The 24,698-nt window shown below is 40.3% G+C and overlaps 1 protein-coding gene across 1 annotated transcript in view; it reads left to right on the plus strand.

Annotated features, from left to right (window-relative positions):
* Nucleotides 1–7,195: 7,195 nt before the first annotated feature.
* The window catches only part of SLC36A4 (solute carrier family 36 member 4), a 64,198-nt gene continuing 46,695 nt past the window's right edge, over nt 7,196–24,698 (plus strand). Inside the window, 8 exon segments of the mRNA XM_030477456.1 lie at nt 7,196–7,217; nt 7,220–7,272; nt 7,274–7,304; nt 15,296–15,419; nt 16,197–16,287; nt 17,359–17,447; nt 18,689–18,784; nt 19,525–19,609. Coding sequence (XP_030333316.1) covers nt 7,196–7,217; nt 7,220–7,272; nt 7,274–7,304; nt 15,296–15,419; nt 16,197–16,287; nt 17,359–17,447; nt 18,689–18,784; nt 19,525–19,609 — 591 coding nt within the window.

The raw sequence follows: 24,698 nt of genomic DNA on the forward strand, positions 1-24,698 counted from the left end.
GCTCACAGCATTAGGGCTCTGCTGGTGGCCTTGTCTTTTTGTGATGTTACAGCCATGGGCATCAAAAGAGACCTGGGCTGATGTATTTTATTTAGCTGTGGACACAATGAATGGTAGAATTCCCTTTTAAAATGGGAGGGATTTTTCTTACATCCAAACAGTTCTTTTCCCTTCTTCTGTCACCTATTTTCAGTTCTTATGTGTATACTAAATGCCCTGAAAGCATTGTACGAGGACATGCAGGCTGTTTGAAGATGCAAAGCCTGCTGGAATAGTGTTGGGGGACTGCGGAGCGAGGGTTTGCGCGTTCTTGTCCACCGTGCTTTTTGGGAGCTGACTTCAAAAGGACTGTCCGCTGACAGTGCCAGGACATAGTCTTGGACAACGCTAGTTAGAGGTCCAGAACAGGGCCACAAAGTAAGAACTCCCTGATCTTAAGGGCCTTCGCGACCCTAGTCATTCTATGATTCTATTACTGAATACTCTAGTAAAAGTCAAAACTGACCATAAGCTGGAGAGAGTTATCACCAGTTATTACACCTGTAATAACTGTAATAACCTGTAATAATAATTATTATCACTACAGTTATCAAGACCTGTAGTGTGTCTGGTCACGTGCAGAACTTTAGACATCTATCTTATTTCACAAGCATAAAGGTAGGTCCATGCAGATGCTTAGAGTAAACGGAGTGTTGTATTTCTAGGACAGCCTCAGAATTCTAGCACTGTTTTTCAGACTGTAGTACTGTGAAGTTAGCAGGATAAAATGGAAAAGTGCTGTAAATCTGAAACACTGCCCAAAATTATCATAATGATCTTCAGTGCAACTTGTTAAGCCTGTCATACACTGCATCTGTTTCTATTTAAATATTTAAGATAAATGATATAAGAACTGACAAATCTGCACATTTGCGATATGTTCCCAAGTGACTTACTGCAGTGATGCTGTATTTCAACTTTGAACCATACTGAAAGAAAGTTGACACTGGCAGCCCACCAAATTAAACAACAAAAATGAACCTTGATATTGGCAACACTTGACTGGTGTGTCCCAGTATATACAGATTGATATGCAAATGTAGATCCTTTATTTTCATTAAGTGACAGAAAAAATATTGTACTTTAGCCACATGATAATGATTCATGCTGGGAAAAATCCCGGCGGCTTTCTCAATGTTTCTGATATTTGAACTGTGCTGATAATTTCTATTTGAAGTATGAAACACCAGCAGCATTTTTGACAGCTGCAGCATCTTCTGCAATCATATTTATTCTTCATCAAAGTCAACACACACCAGGCTTTTAACATTTTGTTACTCAACAGCTGTGTTTTACAGATTCCAGTGGGGACCATCTAACATTTCTGTGTTCATCACATTTGTAGCAACCGAAGTTGTGAACAGCAGTTTCGGAGTTTGAAGCATAGCTGTTGAACTCAATGGGTCCTTTTATGATCTGTGTTCTTAACTGGTGACAGTGACAACATGACTGTCAACTTCACACACCTCATAAACACTCTGAGGCACACGCATATGCTGGGCCAACCAGCAGGAAAGCAGCTTGGCAAAAAGGGACCTGGGGGTCCTGGTGAACACCAAGCAGAACATGAGCCCTTGTCACAAAGAAGGCCAATGACATCCTTGGCTGCATCAAGCAAAGTATTGGCACCATACTTAGGTCAAAGGAGGTGATCAGTCCTTCTTCTCTGCTCAGCACTGGTGTAGCCATGCCTGGAGTACTGTGTTCAGTTCCAGGCTCCCCAGTACGAGACAGACATGGACGTACTGGAGAAAGTCCAATGAAGGGCCACAGAATGATGAAGGGACTAGAGTATCTTCCCTATGAGAAAAGGCTGAAAGAACTGTGACTGTTCAGCCTGGAGAAGAGAGGGCTCAGGGGGATCTCATTAATGCCTATAAATACCTGAAAGGAGGATGCATACAAGATGGAATCAGGCTCTGTGGTCAGGACCAGAGGTGATTTGAACTGTGGAATCAGGTCAGTTCAGGACCAGAGGTGATGGGCTCAAGCTGAAACACAAGAGGTTCTTTCTGAACATCAGGAAACATTATTCTCCTGTGAGAGTGACTGAGGACTGGCACAGGCTGCCCAGAGAGGTTGTGGAGATACCCAAAAGCTATCTGGAGAGGTCCACACAGCTCTGCTTGAGCAGAGGGTTGGACCAGACAACCTCCAGAGGACCCATCCAACCTCAGCCATTCCGTGATTCTATGAAATGCAATGGAAAATCAACCTCTGGACCTCTTTCCAAAAGACTTGTCATGGCAAAGAAAGGCAGGCTGTTCCGTGCATAGCATGAAACTTCATAGCAAGATGATGTTACAAAACAGTCCTTGATTCAATATACACCAAACTAAGTCCTTCTAAAACCTTAAAAGTCTCCTAGTCTGTCAACTGCACTTTTTAAAGATGCTAACCATTAAGACGCTGACTTTAAAACAACAGGTTAGGATGTTCAGTACTTGATATTTGTATCAAGAAAAAGCAAAAATGGGAATCCTTGGAAATGGGCCATTACAGATCAGAACACTGAACATAAGGACTCATGCCTGTGAGCTTCCTTTCTAAGGAATTGGAAAGAGGTAAAGAGAGACATACATGTTTTCATGTCAGTGATGAAATGACAGGAGCTATTGCTTTTTGATACACAGATGAGCAAAATGCTATCCAGGACCTAATGAAATGGGGATGCCATATTCATACTCAAGGTGATTTCTAAATGTGCTCTTACATATAAACCAGTGATATAAACCTTGGAGGAATGCCAATCATCTGCCAATCAGACAAGATTACAGTCTACAGACAGGCAGATGGCAACATAATTGAGTTCTACCAGTGGCTTATTAAAACATCACACAAAGTAATCACCCGGCAAGTGAGTACCTGAGTAAAAGTTAAAATATAAACTGTTATAAAAAGCAGAAGTAAAAATAAGTCAGATGTAGGCAGAAAGGTTTTTAGTGTCCTCTATTTCTGCAGTTCTGGTGTCCTCATACACAGATGAAGATAGGAGATCTAGAAAACACAGAGGAAGGGGACAGAAACAACAAAAAGTATGGAATGGCTTCTCTATAAGGGGAGATTAAATAGACTAAGACTCTTCATCCTGGAAAAGAGATAGGGGAGAATGACAGTGACCTGTAAAACCAAGAATGACTTGGAGAATTTAAGTGCAATAATTATTGTAAGATTACAAGACTAGGGATTATCAGGTAGTGGGCTCAAAAGGCACACTTTTTTGCATATGCATAATTAAATATGGGACTTACTGCCACTGGATGGTCTGGAAGCCAAATAGAAAGGATTGCAAAAAACAAGAATTCCATAAAGAAATGGAAGAAAAGTCCCTCAAGACTTGAGCAATCCCAGAACTAAAGCTAGCTGACATCTGTGTGGAGGGAATCTGTATATCGAAACAGTATTTCTGTATATTTTCCTGTATTTTTTTTCCTAAATAAGTGTGGAAAATTAGCCATGGATTAAACTCAGGTTTAGCCAGACCAAGCAGAGCAGCTATTCTAATAAGGTGCATTTAAGTATAGAAAAAAAATTCCTGAAAATGGCCTTTATAGATTTTAGGCTTAGTTTTTAATCAAAAAGATACATAAAAATGGATGAAGTGGGTATTGTATTTCATCTGGCCTTGTTCTGAACCAACATGAGTTGAATCCATGATTTCTAAGAGGCAACTTGTATATGCTGTTCAGAAGACGAAGCATTGGTAAGCAAGCATTTGGTGACTGCAATATTCACATCATGAAGTAATTTTGCATTGATGGATGGATGACTAGAATTTAACCAGATGTTTCCATTAAAGCAAATCCTTCTATTCTTACCAAAGGGGAACAAAATGCATATCACAAAATCACAAATATCTATCACATTATAGTAGCTCCTATGTTTTTTGAATATTCATTGATCACCACTGGTTACTTAGATACTTGATAGAATTTTTGGAGCCTACCGGAAAAACCTCTCTAAACACATAACAAACATCCGCCCGGATGAAGGAGCTTTGACGCCAATAGCAGCAGGTAGTAGAAACAAATAATTTTCCATTGGGTAGGATGTCAAATAAAGATGTATTACATCCTGAATGTCTTTTCAACATCTCTGTGGGATTTCCTGTGAGCCAAGTCCTGAGATGCAATGACAGGGAGAAAGAATGAACACTCTTAGCTGAATAAACATTTTGAATATACACTAATCATCTGATACATTTTTCTCAGCAAACTTTGGCATTGTTAGAAACAATGGAGAACACAGAATAACCAAGATTATAAAGAAAAGACATACACACTGTGTAAAAGCTTGACACAAGCATTGTAATTAGTGAGTCAGTTCCTTAAATCAATAACCTGCAGTCACAGATTGCTGATTGAGAACCCTTTTCCAAAACAAATTTGAGAAAGCCAAAGTGTAGCTGTAGCTCACTCACATGGCTCATTTTTATTTAATCAAAGTTTGGAGGATTGTGGTATCTGGAATTACATGTACATTTGACAATTGAAAATGAGCATCTTCCCCTTTGGAACTTCTTAATTGTAGATAAATGACGGAATTATGCGTGTCTGAAGATGACTGAAGCTTTTGAGAGCCTCAGAATATTCCTGCATTTCCCCTGTGTAGAAAAAAGACAAATTACTTTATCATACATTCTCATTGCAAATGAAAACATACATACATCAATAAATAAATAAATAAATGTTCTGTTTAAGGAAACCAACAGCTGGAAACTTTGTGTCAAATCAGCCATAGATGTAGGCAGAACCTTGAACAGTTTGCTAAAAATCCCCAATAGGTGATTCTGGGAGCAACTAGCATGAAAGGTAAGTTAAAGGGTGGGTACCAGCTTAGTGGAAGATCAGTCTCCAAGTGTTCAAAATTCACAATAGACTAAGCTTGCTGGGAGAAGGTTCTATCAAAGTGTGATCCATTCGGGTTAGACAGTGTAACTTCAGCTGAAAATCCTTCAGAGCATTATGTCTTTCTTCAATACAGGACAAGTAGGACAACACTCCATCCCTTCTCCCCCCACCCCTGCAACCAGCCCTATATTATGATCTTCAAATCATGAAAATAAAAGTTCATGGAATTATAAAAGCTTTTATTGTACAAGTCCAAAGAGCTTAATTTCAGAGGAAAAGTTTAGAGAGTAAGGATTCTAAGTATCACTTCAGAGTAACCTTGAGCTCTGATTACAGCTTTGATTACAGAGTATGGTTGAAATCTATTTTAGAACCTTGATATGTTTGATTTCCAAAGATTAAAAAACCCCACAAAAATCTAAGGAATTACAGGAAATACAGCTTTATTTTAATATAAATAAAACCAGTTATAAACAGAGGATTTCTGAACTGCTGCTTTGCATTGTTGCACTGTCTGCATTTCCCCAACATTTATTTTGCTTATTGGTGAAGCCGTTAATAAATATTCTTATCTACAAGAGTGCAGAGAAGATGCAGTGTTCCTGCGGAGCCTACAAGAAGTGGAACATCAGTTTCAGGAAGTGAGTAATTTGCTATCAAATGATTACTTACAGGTAACACTTGATATTAATAACACTTTTTGTTCTGATAGTTGATCCATCATTAACTATGATTCTCACAAATGTCCTTTTGAATCACTTCTTGTTTCACATAGATATAATAACTTGAGCTTGTTGAAGCTGATTGGCTTTTAGGAGGCCAAACTGCAAATCTCTTGACAAGCTGAGCATGTTGGTTATTAATTTGTTTTCAGCCTTTGGTTATTAATCATGGCTGTATGCTTGCAGTGCCCTGTCTGAAGCTGGGCTCCCCAGCCTTACAGATGGCAGCAGATGTCGGCAGGGCTTTATGGGGCCATCCGACCTGGAGCCACAGCAGACACAATGAGCAACACTAATTCCCATAATGCAGCCTGTGCTGATCCAAAAGCAGCTGCTCCTGAACAGCTCTGAAGGGGAATAAAATATGGATACAAGTTCATTTTCTAGTGCTGGAAGGCAAATACAAATTACCCAGTGCTTCATAACCAAATGAGCTGTTGCACATGGCAAGGGATCAGCCGCATGCTTCGCCTCAGGCCTGCTGCTCTCTCCGAGGCATGATCCCATCCCAGTGGATGGGAGCCTATCCACAGGGACATGGACAGGCTTGAGAGGTGGGTCCATGCGAACCTCACGAGGTTCAATAGGGCCAAGTGCAGGCTTGGGGCAACCCTTGGTATCAACATAGGCTGAGGGATGAAGAGATTGAGAGTACCACAGAGGGAAGGACTTGGGGGTACTGGTGGATGAAAGATTGGATATGAGCCGGCAGTGTCATATCTTGGGCTGCATCCAAGGGAACACGACCCTTGACGAGGTGATCCTGCCCCTCTGCTCGGGTGAGACCCCACCAGGAGTGCTGCATCCAGCTCTGGAGTCCTCAGTACAGGAAAGACATGGACCTGTTAGAGAGGGTCCAGAGGAGGGCTACAAAAATGATCCTCTCCATGAGGAAAGGCTGAGAGAGTTGGGGTTGTTCAGCCTGGAGAAGACACCAGGGAGACCTTATTGCAGCCTTTCAGTTCTTAAAAGGGGCCTGTAAGAAAGATGGGGAGAGAATTTTTAGCGGGGCCTGTTGCGACAGGACGAGAGGTGATGTTTTTAAACTAAAGGATATTAAGGCTGGATGCGAGGAAAACATTCTTTACAATGAGAGATGGTAAAACGCTGGCACAGGTTGCCCAGAGAGGTGGTGGATGCCCCATCCCTGGAGACATTCAAGGTCAGGCTGGATGTGGTTCTGAGCAACCTGATCTAGTTGAAGGTGTCCCTGCTCATTGCAAGGGGGTTGGACGAGATGACCTTTGAAGGTCCCTTCCAACCCAAACTAGTCTATGATTCTGTGAGGGGTGGCTGGAGCTCTGCAGGAAGCCGTTCATGGCCGCACCAGCGCGGCCGGGCCAGGAGGCACCCAGGAGGCAGAGGAAAGCGCTGTGTGAGTGAGACCCAGGGGTGCGAGGGGAGAACATCCAGCAACCGATGCCACTGGGGGCTGACTGCGGAGCCCAGCACCCGCAGGGACAAGCCGTGCCGTGCACAGGACGCAGGCCTGGGAATGCCGAGGGCAGATGCTTAAAGGGAAACACGGAGACCAGGAGGACCAACGCCCGCCCAGCGCGGGGCTTGTCTTTCCCGCTAGTGTCTATGGTTCACTCCCGCGGGACGCATGCGCCGCGCCGGCCGCCTCCACCTTGGCGGAAGGGCGAGCGGCGAGCCGGCGGGGAGATGGACGGCGCCAGCCGGGAGGAGCTGGGTGAGGCGTGCGGGGCGGCGGGAACGGCCGAGGGGCTGCGGGACGGCGGCGCGCCGCGGCGCGGAGAGGGAGGGGGCGTGAGCATGAAGAGCGGCCGGCTAACTTTATCCCCCTCCCCTCGAGGCGGAATGGTTCGGCCCACGGGGGATGCGCTGCAGTGCTCAGCGCATCGAGGCGGGCGGGATGAACCATCCCACCTAGGGGAGGGGTGAGCGCTGTCCGGCCGCTCTCCCCTGCAGCGCAGCGGGGATGGGGAGGCGGGCGGCGAGGGCTGGGCGCCTGGAGCCGGGCCAGGGGCTCAGAGTGGGAGACCCGGCCGGGGTTCGCCACAACGGGGCTTGGGGCAGGCAGCGGCCCCGCTTGCCCGGAACCCGCCGATCGGGGCGGCTCCTGAAGGCGTTTGTGGCACCTGGCTGGCCACAGGTGTATTTAGGAAGCCGCGGTCTTGCATGGAAATTAGTGGAAACGCTTTTTCTGCGTTGTTAGGTGATGCTGTTATCTTCGGTAAAGGGTTGTGGTTTATTTGGGCTTTTGGGGGGTATGTGTGTTGATATATTGGATGTATTTATTGCAGATTAGTCTTCGGACCTTTAAATCTGAGTGCAGGAAGGCATATATATATGTTCACCTCCTAATTTGTCTGTCGGTAGATGGACAAGAGAGAACTGGTAACATATTGACTTATAAAGTGAAGCTGATGCTGAGCTGGGCGGACTGAAAATCTCCTCTCAAAGTGATGTTCCACTGTAATCCAAAGAATTCATCCTGGCCAGTGATAATGCTGGGAAGCAGGCGATGTGCTTCAGATTTTATTGTCCTAGAGGCTGATTCATCTTACAGTGAGACGTTGCCACCTCCTGACATAGGTGGCAGGCAGAAATTTTAGACTGTTTTTTGCTAAATTTCACAGATCTGACAGAGTTTGTCTTAGAACCAGAATATTTTATGAGATTAATGGTTCATAAATGAAGATCAACACCTGATAAGATTTCAGAAGTTTTTTACATGCTTTGGTCCTGTTAAATACTCAATAAAACCTGAGTCTTACCAATGTGTCATCTGTTGGAAGTGTGTTAATCATGTAGAAATGTGTAGCTTAGTCTAAACAGGATAGTGGGTTATTTAAGACTGACATCTTCCCAAATAAATGATCCACTGTGGGTTGGTGTAAAAGAGCTCCACTGAGAGCGTGTAATAAACTATGGAGAGCTGTGTATGCTCTGGTTAATAACTCAAGCATCTTGTTTCATTAGGCTTCTGGATTTGACAGGTAATGATGCAAAAGCAAACAGTTCTTCCTGCTTACCCAGTGGCATTATTGACTTTAAACATTTGTTTGGAAACAACTGTTCTCAGGATTAATAAATTCTACCATAAAGCAGGATAAATCTACTCTTATTAAGTTACATCCTGTAATGGAGAGAAATAAATGACACGCAAGATATGTTTTCCAAAGAAAAATAAAGAGTGATTCAAATAACTGCATGAAGCATAACTTTAAAGTTCTTGGAAAAATAAACACAATAAAAGCTAATGCTAACTTTTACTAGCCTGAAAAATGTAATTATTAATATTTTGTAGGAGTTTTTAAACCAGATGAGTTTTCTTTTCTAATTCTGGAAAATACATTTTAGTTGGAGGGGGTTTCTTTGTTCTTGTGTCTCTTGTATTCAGTAGGAGTTGTGGAAAATAAAAAGGGAGCTGGATTGCGTGTGGTTGAGTGGGATTCTCTGTTAGCTCCCTCTTGAACTAGAGAAATTGACAGAAGCCTATTGATCTGGACCAGCATGCCCTTAGCACTGCCATTCACAGTCACTTCGTGTTGATCTCTTATTTCTTCAGTGGTTGTGGAAGTACATGCATGAGTAATGTGGCAGATGCTGCCAGATCCATGTCGGCTTCGTGGACAACGCTGTACTTTGCAGTTTGATGCCTTCTGGAGAAATGCTGGACGCTATTTATAGGGTGAAAAGTGCAGGAACAGATATTTCTTTGTGGTTGAGGGAGTAACTGAGTATCAGAGGATGAGCTGTTTGCTGAACCCATGCAGATTTAGGAAATACTTAGTGACAAGGTTCTCTTTGTAACTACACTTTTCTTGAGAGCCCTGGTTCAGAATGCTGAATTGAAAAGCCTCTCCACAGTGTTAAGATCATATATTGAATGCAGTTGGTGGGGACACCAAGCTGCTTCTGTTACCACAGTTGTGGTTGCCATCTGATATCAGTGTGTTTTCTTGGTTACACTGTAGTGATGTCTCCTTGACTGTGTCTGCTGTTCAGAATCTTGATCACTAAACTTGTCGTGTCACAGGCTTGGTTAGGTGACGGATGCGCTGGTATGCCATCTGGATCATGGATATGGATGGCAGTCTGTAGCCCGTGAGAAAATATCAGCATAAGCCCACATTTTAGGGTAGTGTGAAGATTCTGTGGTTCTGATTTTCTCTTTTAACCAGCAGTCAAAACAGCTGCTTATTGAATTGAATCTTCATCCCTATTACAGAGGCACTGGGTCACCCTCTACTTAATAAACACATTTCACAGGACAGTGAGTCTTGTGCTGTGTTTCTGGCCCTGATAGTGTGTTTTTGTCTAGAAGCTGACTGACCAGTGAAGTATCTACAAGACCTATTTGCCTAGTGCTTTTTGCCAAGCATTTAACGTATCCATGAAGTGGTGCTCCAACAAGATCTGTGTGCTCCTTCTACCTGTAAATGAGGAAGGCAGTTGATGTAAACAACCATAAGCTATATCCTGTCCCCCAAATCTTTTTACGCTTACATGTCAAATCCAGTTGTTTCTGTTTGACAGCACTGACTTCAAAACCCTGAAGGAAAAAAAAAAACCCAACAGATCATATTGCTAAGTTGGATTTGGAAAAGGGGTTTTAGATGGAGTTTGTCTGGGAGGGTGACCTTCTCCAAAGGAGCAATGGAAAATTGCATTTGGCTTTGTTTTTAGGATTTCCTTAGCCTTTTAAATTGCTATGTGGCCCTGGCAAACTGCTTCATCCTCTTGTCACTCTTTCTCCCATAAAATGTAGATGGTGGAGATGAGTTTTATCTCATGTGGACCTAAGAGGTTCAGTTAGTTTTGAAAGTGTTAATTGCTTGAACAGTGTGGAAAACTTAACTGAAGTTCTGGGTGAAAATTCATTTCTTTGCAGAGCTTTTGAACCAAGGGATTGCTTGAGTGTGCTATAAAAGCTTTAGAATTAAGTACATTTAGTAACAGTTCGAAGGCTTCTTTGGCAGTATGTGCATGAATGTTGGCAAGATGCTGGCAAATTCTAGCAGATAGAGAAATACACTTGAAGATACTAAACTGGAAATACTGGTCATAACGATTTAAACACTACATTAATCATAATCTCAGTGTGTAACTAGTAGTTGAGTAGTGACTGAAATTCGTCAGAGGTCTTTGAGGATATGGTGTTGACATTTATGCATGATTATAGTGTGACTTGTAGCTGTAATGAAGCAGTGATTTACCTCTCCAGTGAGTTAAGGGATCAGTTTAATGTTGCAGAGGTAATTCTGGAAGAAGTTGAAATGCACTTTGTGTCGCTTTCCTTGCAGTACTTGCAGAGCTCTTTGGTGTCCTGCTTGCATGGGCATTCACAGAAGAAAGCAGAAACAATGAGGGCTATTTAAAGAACTGTTAAAGACAATCAGGAGCCAGCGTTTAATCTGGAAAGAATGTTGTGGTGGCAAGAGGAGAGAAGAAATTCACATTAGCTGAAGGAAAGACAGGGCTGAAAATTGGCTGGTACTTTGGCCAAGTGCAAACAAAAGGGTATACGAAAGTGAATTCCTTCATTCTTAGTTGTGCTGAATAAAGTTGATGCAAAATTTTCAGTGAGTTGTGTGACTGAGGGCTGGATTGGGTCATCAATAGCGTGTGGTGTTCGGATGCAATCTGGACAGCTCGGTGGACATGGACCTAATGTAGGTTGAGGTGTGCTCTGTGCCATGTGCGTTGTGAGGCAGCAGGCAGCCGACTTCCCCTCTGATTCAGGTATCATGTTCTCATAGCTGCACATTTAAACTGCACATAACCTCTCTAGGAAGGAATCAAATGTGCGTATTCCATGCCCATTTTCTGGCAGTGACCATGGACTTCCCAGAATAGTCAATTTCAGACTAGGTCCCAGCATGCAGGACACCTGCTCTTCTATTTTGTGAGTATGCATCTGCTTTATGGGACAGAGAAAGCTCAAGCTTTCTTGCCTGCTATGCTCTAGGCTACAAGTTTGGATCCATGATATGTGGATGTTTCACAAATCTGAATGTCACTGTAAGTATGGGCTGTGCCATAAGGACATAGCCTCAGTATTCCAACAGTGGAGATCTATCCTCAAATGAAAACCTATGCTTAGGAAGTTGCATGATCCAAACTTTATATTATGTCCCAATAACATTACTGTTAACGGATTCACGTGTTTTAGGCCAAAGCTATGCACCACTCATGGGATAAAAGGGGAGTAATGGAGAAAAGAGGCAATTCAAGAGCATTTTTGTGGCTAGAATAGAGACCAAATAGCAGTATTTCAGGGGAACTTGTACTAAATGTAGTTATCACAGTTGCTTTGAATCCTGTTTTTAAGAAAAGAGTTTCTTTGTTTCCAAAGAGCATATGCTCAGACAAGTGTTTCCATAATAACGGAGTTAAAGTAAGTGCCTCTTGTCTGGTGAAGAAGGCCACTCATAGAAGATAATTAACTGAGTCTTTGACTGTGCTCTCGTTGTTGCTGCTGTTGTGACCAGCTATCACCCCAGAGAAAAGCTGGTGTCAATGGTCTTGGAGCTTTGGAAGGCCTGGCTGTATTTTTGAGATGTATTTTTGAGATGCATTGGATGAACTTCATTCCTTTTTTGTTTTAAGGATACCAATTTGATCAGCATTTTAGAAGTGTTAGAAGTACAGCAGTACGGTAAACTAATAGCAATAAAATCAGTTACATACTGCAAATACTGTGCACTGAAGGTTGCAGAGATTGTATCTATAAAAAGAAATGTATGCAAATGTTACTTTCAATTGAATGCAGTTTTAAAACGTTCGTTAGTGAAACATTTGGGGTAAATTACCTTCTTTCTGTGTGGTGAAATAGACCCATTTTCAATGGGTGAATTTTTCCCTTCTCTCAGGAACATCTGGTGCTGTGTTCTTCACATAAGGAAATTCCCTGTAAAAACACTGTTCTGACACTCAACAGCTTGACACTTCAATGTTGTCTGGAGGCTTTTGCTTAACTGTGTTTGAAAGAAGCACATTTAAAGAAGTACCTAAGATCCTGCCACTCTGTTAACTTTTATTGACATTCAGCTCTTCATTCATTTCAACCAGTAGACAGACCAATGATATTGGAGAAGTTAGAATGGTGTGTACTGAAAGCAGAATGTAGATAACTGATACGCAGCAGAAAGTAGTTCAGTTCTTGTGTGTAGTAACTACAGAACAGCAGCTACTCCTTTCAAATAGGAGGTTCTATGCTACTGGGACTCAAGTTTTGTATGAAATGTGTTACTTTGTACGTTGAGCCACTTTGTAAATAAAACTTTGATGTGGTTTTCAAAACAAATCTCTTTTATAATGCGTGGCTTTTCTGTCATAAGCAGTGATAGCTTTCATCTGGGAAGGTGATTGAGTATGAAATTAGGATGGTCTGTTGCATAAGTGACACTAATAGCAGAATGGTGTGGGAAAACAGGTCCTAAAAGATATGTACCTTATACCTCCCCAGGACTCAGAAATCAATATTCAAGCTACCATAATATATGTATTTAGACACTATTTTTTTCCTTGGAAGGATGGTCAGTTTTTTTACCCCAGTGGCTCAAGTTAAAAAGCAGGGACTGTTAAATTCACTGTCACTTTTCTTTTGGGTTAAGAAGGTTCCGTAGTAAGGAAGACTTTGCAATGAAAAAGGACCACAACTGTCTTGAAGCATTGTAAAGTTGGAATAAGAAAGTATGCCAAGAGCACCTGCTTGGACTTGTTTTTCTCAGTTGTGAGGCTGTGTGCTGTAGTTCAGAGAACTCTGTTCCAATTTTTGGCAGTTTTATGGGTCTTTCTGAATCTTGTCAACAAATCTTGAGGTGGCAGACTGCCTGGAGAAAGGTCCAAGTACAGAACAACATATACCAAAAGACATAGAGGAGAAGTTACAAAGATTTTTATAGACGTTTGTACTGTATGCATTAAAAAATGAGTCATTATGAGGCGGAGAAGAAATGTAATGTCATGGAGGCAAATGCACAAAGGTGAGACAATCAAACCCAAAGTATTTTTGTGTTGTTCTAATACAGAGATAATTTTAGTGGAACCAGCAGAGAAGGAAAAGATGAGAAAGCAGAACATGTTGTAAAAGTTGTATGTGCTCGATGATCATTTATATGGGAAGTCATTTAAGTGAAAGCTTGGGAAAGCTTGATGACAAAATGTTCCATTGCAAAAATGCAAGGCCAGTGAAGGTTAGTGTATGTGAGTCATGCATTAGCAGTAGTTTTTGCTCATGGAGGGGAACTTCTCCGTGCTGTGTTCCAGCAGTGTATGGTTGGAAATGCAATCGCCTCATGCAAATTTTAGAAAAGGACTATTATGATACTGCTGTTAGCTTAGGAAAGGGTATAAAATTGCCACCATACATGATCTTCCTTTGCTCAGCTTTCATGAGAACCCACCTGGAGTACTGCATCCAGCTCTGGGATCCCCAGCACAAGAAAGATGTGGACAGCTGTTGAACCAAGTCCAGAGGAGGGCACAAAAGTGCTCTGAGGGCTGGAGCACCTCTGCTGTGGAGACAGGCTGAGTGAGCTGGGCATGTTCTGCCTGGAAAAGAGGCTCTGGGGAGACATCACGGCAGCCTTCCAGTACTTAAAGGGGGCTTGTAAGAAAGCTGGAGACAGACTTAACAGGGCCTGTAGTGCCTGTAGAAGAGGAAAGGGTTTTAAACTGAAATAGAGGAGATTTAGATTGGATATGAGAAAATCTTTTCATCTGAGGGTGGTGAGGCACTGGTACAAGTTGCCCAGAGAAGCTGTGGCTGCCCCATCCCTGTCAGTGTTCAAGGCCAGGTTGGATGGGGCTTGGAGCAATCTGGTGTAGTGGAAGGTGTCCCTGCACGTGGCAGGGGGTTGGAACTGGATGAGCTTTAAGGTCCCTTCCAACCCAAACCATTCTATGATTCTGTGTTTTTTGAATGATACTGTGGTAGGCAAGTGTAAGAAGTAATCTTTTTGCTCTTGGCAGGATTTGTTTTGCTTAACTGTAGTAATTTAAAAATAAGTAGTTATAATTTAATCAACATTAAACTGGTGTAAGCTGTTAGTTTTGCCTGAAAGGCAATTTTGTTCACTGCTGGCTGCTTGCTGTTGCTTGGCGCTGTTATTTGGCTGGATGGCGGAATTGCATTTGTTGACTGCGGTGGCAGTTTATGGTACTTAAAAAGGTTCATGGAATTTCAGGTTTCAAAGCATGCACTCTAATTGCTTCATCTTGGTTCTCTTGCCAGTGACTGGAGAGATCCTCTGCAGTACCTGTCTTACATACCCATTTTAGGATGGGGTGACTGTGGGAAGTGCCCTTGCTCACCACTGATAAGAGTAGACTGAATGCTTGGTTTTGCAGTAGCTAATGGTGGGCAAGATCTCATCCTTTCGTAGCAATGAATGACTCTTCTGGTTTGCTTTTCTTATATTAGCTTGCAAAATGATCAAAAGCATTGACATTATGATGATAAAGTTGCTTTTCTTAATGAAAAACTATTGTTTGGCCATAATAATAATGCTAATGAGATGGTGTGCTGCTTGAAAGAGAGAGAATTCCCTGTGCAAACTTGGGCTGAGCATAGCTATCTGCCTAAATCAGCTGTATAGTTAGGAACACATGCAAACCTCATGGCATGTGTTTGGGAACTTTGAGTCATGCTTTACTTCTAAACGATAAGCTTGTTTCTAGTGCTAATGTAGTGTTAACTCTGTTGTACAGACATGGAAGTAATGAAGCCTTTAATTGATGAACAAAACTCGGATGGCATCTCAGATGAAGAGCATGAAAATGCTATTCTGCCAGTTGAGAAGCATTACCAGCTTGGTAGTGCAGAAGGCATTACGTACGTATTACTCTTGAGTATCAGCTTGTTAAAATTTGTTGCTTCCAGTTTGTTTCTCATGAGTAGTTTACTGAACTGTTAAGGGGTTTTCTTGCATCCGCAGTACAATTTTGTAGTAATACATTGGGACTTTGCATAGTTCTGCCAAAAAGCCGCCCTTTTGAGTAGGTTCTCTGTTCTTCAGAAGCTAGCAATATACTGGCCATAAAATATTCTAAGGTGCTGATTTGTAAAGTGATTGGGTCACTCAAAATCTAAGCACTGTTTAAAGAAAGTTTTGATTGATTGTATGTTATTGTAAAGAAACTTAAGATGACTTTGGAAATAATCAGTTTATTAAAGCTTCATTAGAAGAACCTGTGAAGATTTTGTTTTCTTTTAATAAAGCTTTGGCTGTCAGACTTGTGATTTGCAGCTGGCCATTGTTTTGAATGTTACTGATTCTAAAATAGCATTGTTGAAACTTGGTAATTTTTACTCTGAGGCAAAAGGACAGTAAAATTGCACAGAAAATAACATTTCACAAGCTGGAGGAAAGAACCGAAGATCAGACTTGTATATTCTATTTGAGGGAGCTCACGTGTAAAGAGGAATAAGAACATTATTTGAATATGCCAGACATCATTTAAAGTAGCTGAACCACCTTGAAGTAGTCGAAGCTCAGAATTTATCCATTTATTAATAAGTGACAGAGGGTGTGGTTTTGTTTTTTCTGTTTCTCCCTCCTTCCCCCAGTCTCAGTGTACTTCTGACATGACTTTCTATTTTCATCCTCAGGTTTACACAAACACTGACACACCTCCTCAAGGGAAACATTGGAACTGGGCTTCTTGGCCTTCCACTTGCTATAAAAAATGCTGGCATTGTGGTAAGAATTCAGTTATTAGAAAAATTATCTAGGAAGATCTACCGATGTGTGTCTAAGCCTGAAAAACTAAAATCTCCATACTTTTTGTTTGTCACTTCCAACTTCAAGAGAATTGTGTTCTATTTTTCCTCTTTGGACTGGTGAATTTAGTACTGAAGGTTGAGGATTTCTTTTTTTTTTAAGTTACTGCTTTACCCTGAAGACTGTGTTATATTTTAGCTTAGCTAAAGTGTTTTTCTAGTGAAAATAAAAACTTTGTTAGAAAAAAAGACTTTGATTCACCCAGACTCACAGGCATTGTTATTCTTATCTTTGTACAGATTTCTTTACATCGGATATCTTTGTACAGATCGTATGTCCTAGGATGCAGCATCAGCTTGTTAAATCAGTCTTGTGTTTCTGCACAGCTTGTTTATTCTGGGTAACAAAGTACCAGGCTTATTTCCTAAGCTAGGTTAAATTTAATCAAGTGACATTTTCACCTTACGACTAAATAATCCTGTAATTCTTTCTTACTGGATGTTCAGTTTAAGAATGAAAGTTACATGTGAAAAGCAAGTACCTTCTGTGAAAACTTTTGGTCAAACTTTTACTCTGAAGCAAATTATTTAATTTTCAAATTACCTATAACTTGTAATAGTAGAAATTATCAGGGGTTTGGCAGTTTTTTATACTGCACATCAAGTCTACTAATGCAAGGGAAAGTGTCATTGCCACTTTAAAGTAGTTCAAACCACTGTTTTGAATTGTGCAGTATATGCAGTTTTCTCTCTTAACAGATTTTTTTTGGCTCATATCTTAATGAAGCTTTTAGAGGAGTGAAGTTATTCACACTCATTTGGTATCTGTGGCTTGACCGACCCTGAGTAGCCTTCTTTCAAGTAGTGAACTAGAAGTAAGGAATGCGAATCCCCATCTGAGACGGGGGGAAAAACGTCCAGTTACATAAAATTTTGAATCCTCAATTTATTTGCTGCAATGTAAATGTTTTTGCATGTAAAGATTTTCTCCCAGGTTATTTTAATGAAAAATTCTGTTTATTTCCTGTCTTTTCTTTTTTTCCCATACCAGATTGGACCAATCAGCCTTGTGTTCATAGGAGTTATATCTGTTCATTGTATGCACATCTTGGTACGTTGCAGCCACTGTCTATGTCAGAGGTAAATGTGGAACTACTAATTCCGTTGCTGAATTTGAATATTATTTTTTTTTCTTTCTTCTTTTCTATTTCTGATTTTTGGCCTACAGAATGTCCTGATGCTGTAGCAGTTTCTTCTCTTCAGTTCAGAAACCTGAACTTGCAAGAAGCAACACTCCAATTTGGATTAAGCAACTTAGAAATCATAGCTATACTTTAATATATTGAAAAAATGTTTGTTCTCTGCTCATACACAAAATGAAGTTGGTTTAACTCGTGTTGCCCAGTATCTTGTTCCCTATCTTTGCTGGCATATAATCAGGTCTTTCTCGTTGCAGTTTTAATTGCTTGGCTTCAATCCTTTAGTCCTTCTTTATCCACATAGCTTTCTTCATGGCTTCTGAATCTTCATAGCTTTGAAAAGCATCCAGTTTATAAGTACTTCATAGGAATAAAAGATAAACTAAGAACTGTTGTTAATGTCTTTCATGATTATTTGTGAGCTTTGTCTGGATTGTGATAACCTGATTCTTTGAAATTCTAGTGCTGAAGGAATGTGTTAAAATGATGAAGATAAACATTAGATATGCCTCCAAGTGAGATGTACAATACTGGGGGGGAAGCAGTTTTTAAAAGTGTTTAATAAGTCACTAGTAATCAAAATGCTCTGTCATTCAAATTTTATATTTTGGGTGTTAAACAGGAGGGTCTCATTTTTAAAAAGTGCAACAAAGGGTTTGAACTGAACAGAATCACAAAACTGTTCTTGTCCCTGTCATGGAAAATATCAGTTTAACATGATATTGTACTGTGAAGGGATCCTGTCATTCCTGAATTCTTTCCTTTTTGCTCTGTAGTTTTAAACGGCCTTTGAAGGTGTACATAAAACTCAGATCACTGAAAAAACTGCAATTGACTGCTTGTCCAGGAAAATCTGTTGAATCCTTTTGAAGTTCTTTGTGACTTTTATATTTGAGATTAATTTCTTAAGATGATATAAGAACCTGATTTTGGATTAATTTATCAAGAAACTTGTTTCGTAAGAAACTGATTTAGTACTGTTGAATTAGGGGGAACCAGCATTGTGGTTCATATGCTTGTGGAGTGCTGAATAGCCCTTCCTGGGGGAAAGAAGCCCAAGCCACAGAATGGTGCCACAGGTGATTACTTATAGTCCTGGGAGGCCACCAGTGTTTTCAAGGTAGGGATCTAAGCCCTCATAGTTTCCAGTAACTCAGTTTTTTCTTCAATCTTTGATTTCAGGATGAAAAAGTCCTCACTGGGGTATAGTGATACAGTTAGTTATGCCATGGAAGTGGGGCCCCTCACTGCTCTTCAGAAACGAGCTTCTTGGGGACGGTAAGTTTGCATTAAAATTTAGTTTAATAATTTTGTTATTAAACAATCAATGGCTACACTTGAAATGGTTAGAGTTCCTTCTTACTAAGATGTTACCTGCTTTAAGAATGTGTTCTCTGTGCTTGAAATACTTTTATGCAGTGTTATTTGTTATTTCCTGCAATGAGCTGGTAGTGGAGAGATGGGAGAATTGCAGAGTGTCTCTCTCTGTTAGGCATTTCAATTTTCAGGTCTGCGAGAGCTGTGAAGAAAAGAATTCAGTAATACAGGAAGAGATGTAGTATAACCAGAAGTGCATTCTGTACTGTGTAATGTAATGAAGTAATTTGTTATCATTCTCTTTTATCATAAACACATTTCTCTGCATCAGAGTTCACTCTTCTTAAAGCAAGTTGACACTGCAAATGTTAATTGCTTCAATATATTTGTTCTGAAAGGAAGCAAAGCAGTTATTTGATTCATGTTTAAATATAATGTACAAATAATGGAGAAGTATGCACTAAATTTTGCAGTGATGTCATGCAGCTACTTTAAAGTGGCAATGACAATAAAAGTTTCTTTCCCTTACATTAGTAGACTTGATGTACTAGGAACCTGCATTGCAGTGCTCATGTGATTAATGTGGCATTTGAATCTAGCGTATTAACTAGTGTAAAAAGGAGCAGTAATTGCATATTAGGTAGAAATGGGCTTATTGTTTGTCTCCTAAGTATAATGTATGTTTGTTTTTTCTTCCTCAGGTATATTGTTGACTTTTTCCTAGTGATAACACAGCTGGGATTTTGTAGTGTTTATGTTGTGTTCTTGGCAGAAAATGTGAAACAAGTGAGTAATGTTACCATATCTCTGTTTTTATTTTTTTCTTTGCTCTTTTTGGCCAGGCCTTCTGCTGACTTTGGTTTTTTTTTTTCATGACCTCATGTCACTGAAATCTTTATTTGGTTCTTGTTTAGACCTTTCCATTTTCTAGCATGGTCTCGCCTGGCACAGAATCCATTGGATGTAAACCAATCCTGAGTCTTGTTCTTAAAAATGCCTGAGACTGAAATGTCTGCAGCCTCTTCAGCAGTCAGTTCCAATGCTTTCCTATCTGTTAGACAGCTGATTCTTTGTAGAAGCTTAAAATTTCTTACTGGCATTGTAAGTCCTTTATTTTATATTCTAGCTATAAGTAATTTATTCTTCTCTGTCTGTGGGGCAGTTAGTACATAGAGGATAGTATGTTTTTTCCTCCCCTTGTAGATGAGTATTTATATTGTGTTTAAACAGTATTCCAAGTTCTACAGATGAATATGAGCTTAATTTGTGGATTTGGAAGCTGGATACTCTGTAATTTGTGTTTTGGGAGAGGAAAAAAATTAACCACAACTGTAAAACCTACAGCCCTACTGTCACAATCTATCTCAATACCTGAAAATCCTATTTTACATCTGATGTCCTTTTGCTCGCCTTCTGAAGTGGAGATTTTTATTGCATCCTTTGTAAATGTAAGTTTGAGCTTTTCCTATCAGATAAGTGTCTGATCAACCAGTTGTTACATATGTGTTTTGACCTTAAGCAAAAGATGAGACTGAACACGTAATGACTGTAGATTTTGAGGAAAAAATTTTGAGGCTTTTGTAGATTTTGAGGAAAAAAAAAAACCCCAACCCACGAAAGCTGTTCAGGAACCTGTTGCTGCTTTCTTGAAGAAGAGTTGAAAAGCTTACAGGGAAGCAACTACTGCAAGAGCAGTAGCTGCAGAGACCCATGGCATGTACCCTGTGAATGAATTGAAGCCATCAGCAATTCAGAAGTTCACCTTCCAAGTGTATTTGATTTAGGTTGCCCTGTGCTCTCTCTTCTGGGAGGGTGAAGTCTGTAGAGTCTTCCTGGCAACTTTCTGTTGCAGAAATCTGTCCCGTAGAGGGCACCAGAGAAAACAAGTTGGTGCTGCTTAAAAATCTAAGTATTTGAGGTAGTGGGAAGACGAGGTGAACAGAGGGAGTGGGGGGCGTGTGTGGAGAACTGAGATAAAGGAAAAACATAATAAAAATGTTACTAATACAGCTTCTTGACCAGTAGCTCTGCATTTTGCTCTGTACTCCTCCGATCATGCTTGCATGCTGATGTGTGCAAATTAAGTCCACTGGAACCAGTGGGAATTTCCACTGAGATCTTTTCTTTGATAGTCTTAGTTAAAACTAGTGCCAACCCAAATTTAATAATCTCTTCCTTTGCTTTATTTGCTGTTTCAGAGAACTAAAATGTGACAAAGTATTTTAAAATGGTTCAGGCACATGAATGGAATATTCATCAGTCCAGATTACTGTGAGGTGAATATTTAGTTAGACACAGTGGGGCACGTGAGTCTAAATACTTATTTCATCATTTGAATTCTATGAAATGTTTGATGTATCCTTCTCACTTACTGATATGCAGTATAGCTTCTGGTGCTAAATCTTTTCTCATTAGTGTCTCAGGGATTATAATAATATTGGCTGCATTACACCAGTGTTTTCTAGACATTTTGTGCTACAAGACCCTGTTTCCAGTTATATCAAATTTCAAATGAAGCTTTTCCTAAGGAATATTTTCTTGCAGCACCAAACTCTGGCAGGTTGCAATAAGAGGCTTATGGATGAAGCTATCTACAACTGGAGAAGGAGGGTGAAACTGGAAAAAAGAGCTTGGCTGCAGCAAGACTGAAGCAGGAACATGGTGGGATAGGAGGGGTAGGAAAAAGAATCTGTGCTCCAAAGAGCATGGTCCTCTTTCATGCCATAGTTTGCTTTTCTTGCTTGAGCAACAGAAGAATTTAAGTCGACTCTTGTCATTTCTCAACTTGCTTGTGAATATTTGCTGAGTTCTCTGGAAAAGTGTCCTTTTTTTTCATTGTTTGCTGATAGCTAAGAAATGAAAACATGTTGTTGCTGTGTGGCAGCACGTTATTGGATCTTTAGCACTTCAAAGATAACCCATCAGTGGGATGCTAAAAAGTGGAATTTTGATTTTTCCCTAGTTTTTGTAAAAAGGAAAAAAAACTCCCCAAGCGTAGGAAATAAAACTACAAGTGTTGTAAAGTTGAGCACCAAGTGATAATGAAATACCACAACTGAATAAACTGTGAAACATTTATCTGGTTTGTTCATACCAAATTACAGGATTATGATACAGTCTTTATCTGTCTGATAGCATACTGGTTTTGTGCCAGCTCTGGCCTTGTGTATTGTGCTGGGTATTGCTCTGAGCTGAAGAAATAAAGGAATTAGGAGAAACCAATGAGTTCAACGATTACTGTTTTGATCCCACTAGATGTTGAAAAGTCCATAGACTGTATGACAGAAAGAGAAGGTTTAGGGATACAGGCAATGAGACAGTGGTCTTGGTTGAAGAGACTAAGGAAAGGGAATTATTTTTGGCTTCTGAGGTAGCTCTTACAAGAAGCAAGTTCATCAGTTGAACTGAATTTTCTGCAGTCAGTGGTTGTGCATTAGACATTTTTTGAGTGGCTGACATAAAGAATCTGGTAACCAGATTTGCATGAGTGTTTGATCTTCCTGGATACAGCTGAAGTTGATGAATGCTGTGCTCGGGCTATGTGAATGAGACATTTGATGAAGCACTCCTGTAAAGAAAGCTGTTTCAGACATCACACCATCATGTAAGTTAATGCCTTTGCAGTCACTATGCCTAGTGACTTCAGTGGCTGTGTGCTTCCTTTCTAAAACCATAATGATATTTCCTCATGTGGTTTAGGGAAGTGTTTGTGGAACTCACAGATACATCCATGATAAGCACAGAACAAAATGCAGATAATGTTTGTTCAGGTTGAAAGTTGAACAGTGTTCACTGGGCTCTGTGACATATACAAAATAATATGTGTGTATGTCTTTTTCAAGAATAGATCCATTGGCTGGATAAGTAAAAAGATTTGACTAAGTTGGCTGATATTCCTATGATATTTCAGGTTATGTTGCTTTGTTGAGGAAAAAGACACTTAGATATAATGTCTGCTGTTCTTGGCCCAGCGTGACTGCCATATGCAGTGATGCACTAGTAAAGAGCAGCAGCAGATTGAAAGTGATTGTTGTCCAGAACAGGCATCTGAGATAATATTAATTCTAATGTTTTGGAGACGAGATTGGACAGACAGTGAGTCACAGTCCATTGTAACGCAATCAGCAGTAAACATGCACTGAGCTAAACAGCATATGAGAAAGAATAAAAAAAAAATCCTCCTACTGCTTTGTATTTTATTACTTGTTAGAACAATTTTAAATGATATCTGATTAATTTTTAAAAAACATCTAGTAAAACACTTTCAGAGTGATGGTATATGTTGGCCTGCACCTGAACAAACTAGTATAATGTTTACTGTCAAGTCTCCCACAGCCAGTCACTTCACTCTAAGAGGGAGAATAATGATCCTTACTTCTTATAATTTTACCATTTTACTTTCTGACTCAGCTTTCTTCCACTTGTCAATCACTCTTGTCTGTTTAGCTCTTCTACAATGTTAACCTTTCATAGATTCATAGACTGGTTTGGGTTGGAAGGGACCTTAAAGATCACCTAGTTCCAACTCCCCTGCCATAGGCAGTGACATCTTCCACTGGACCAGGTTGCTTCAAGCACCGTCCAACCTGGCCTTGAACACTGCCAGGGATGGGGCAGGTTCAGGATTTCATTTTTTTTGCTTTTCTTTCTTTCTTTACACTTTAAGCAGCAGGATCTGATGGAGGTTTCTCTAAGTCATGACATTTTTGAGAAACTATTTGCTATTTTAAAAATGTATTTCAGAACCTGAACTGTATCCTGCCTGCTGTTATCCTTTTCTTTAAAGGAATAATGGAATTTGCTTTCTAATAGCTCGTCAGGCTACAGTTATTTGTATAAATTGAATGCATGCTGGGTTGAATATTTATTGTAGATGAGGTTTTCAATGGGACTTACATGCTCAGATCACATTGTATTTCTTAGAAAACCCCCTTACACGTCCATGTGTGCAGAGCGGCTTGGCTGCCTGTCAGTGCCTGCAAGCAAGTAAACACATGAGACTGTTGTTAAGGTGAAAGGCTGTTAAAGTGTATTTCTGTATATTTTTTTTTTCTGTATTTCTGTTTTAAGTATGGTGGGAAAGCAGGATACTTCTACAGAGAGCTTTACCTCACGTGGCATTAGGGAAGTAATTTGGTTAAGTGTTTGACGTATTGCTTGGGAAAGTAGAGTTATTGTAGCTGCATGAATTCACTGAAATCCAGGTCTAACTGTATTTAGCTTTTTGTAGCTTTCTTACTGAAAACTAACAGATGGTAAATGTCTTGTAAGTGACACTTAAGGTTCTCGCAAAGTGGAAACAGTCCATTGTTTCCGTGATGACTGGTGTCCTCTGTTTTCACTTAAAGTGAGATTTCTGGAAAGCATGTGGTTGCAGAATTGCATCTTTTCTCTTTCCCTTTTTCATAATGAAAAAAATCTATCCAGTGCTTTTTGTTTCAGATGAAAGAATTTTAAGTTAATTCTGTCTTCCTAAGTTTGTGGATTGTTTGAAACAATGGAAAGAATTGTGTATTTTATTATTATTTTTTTTTCCTCCTAGACCTGTAAAATCTGAGTTTTGGCAAACATGCCAACTTGAGTGACTTGGTTTACATGCACTTGGTTTTACATTATCACCCCATGAAAGTCTCGGAGTGCCAATGATCCTGTGATTGCCAACTATATCTCCAGCCTGTCCTCCTTTCTTCACTTTGCTGTTCTTGGCCCAGCGTGACTGCCATATGCAGTGATGCACTAGCAGAGTGACCATATACTCAGTGCTAGCACTGTTTGGTAACATAGAATTATAGAATACCAGGTTGGAAGGGACCTCAAGGGTCATTTGGTCCAACCTTTCTTGGCAAAGCATGACCTAGACTAGATGCCTCACCAC

This window comes from Strigops habroptila, chromosome 2, assembly GCF_004027225.2.
Source record: "Strigops habroptila isolate Jane chromosome 2, bStrHab1.2.pri, whole genome shotgun sequence".
NCBI classification, from domain to species: Eukaryota; Metazoa; Chordata; class Aves; order Psittaciformes; family Psittacidae; genus Strigops; species Strigops habroptila.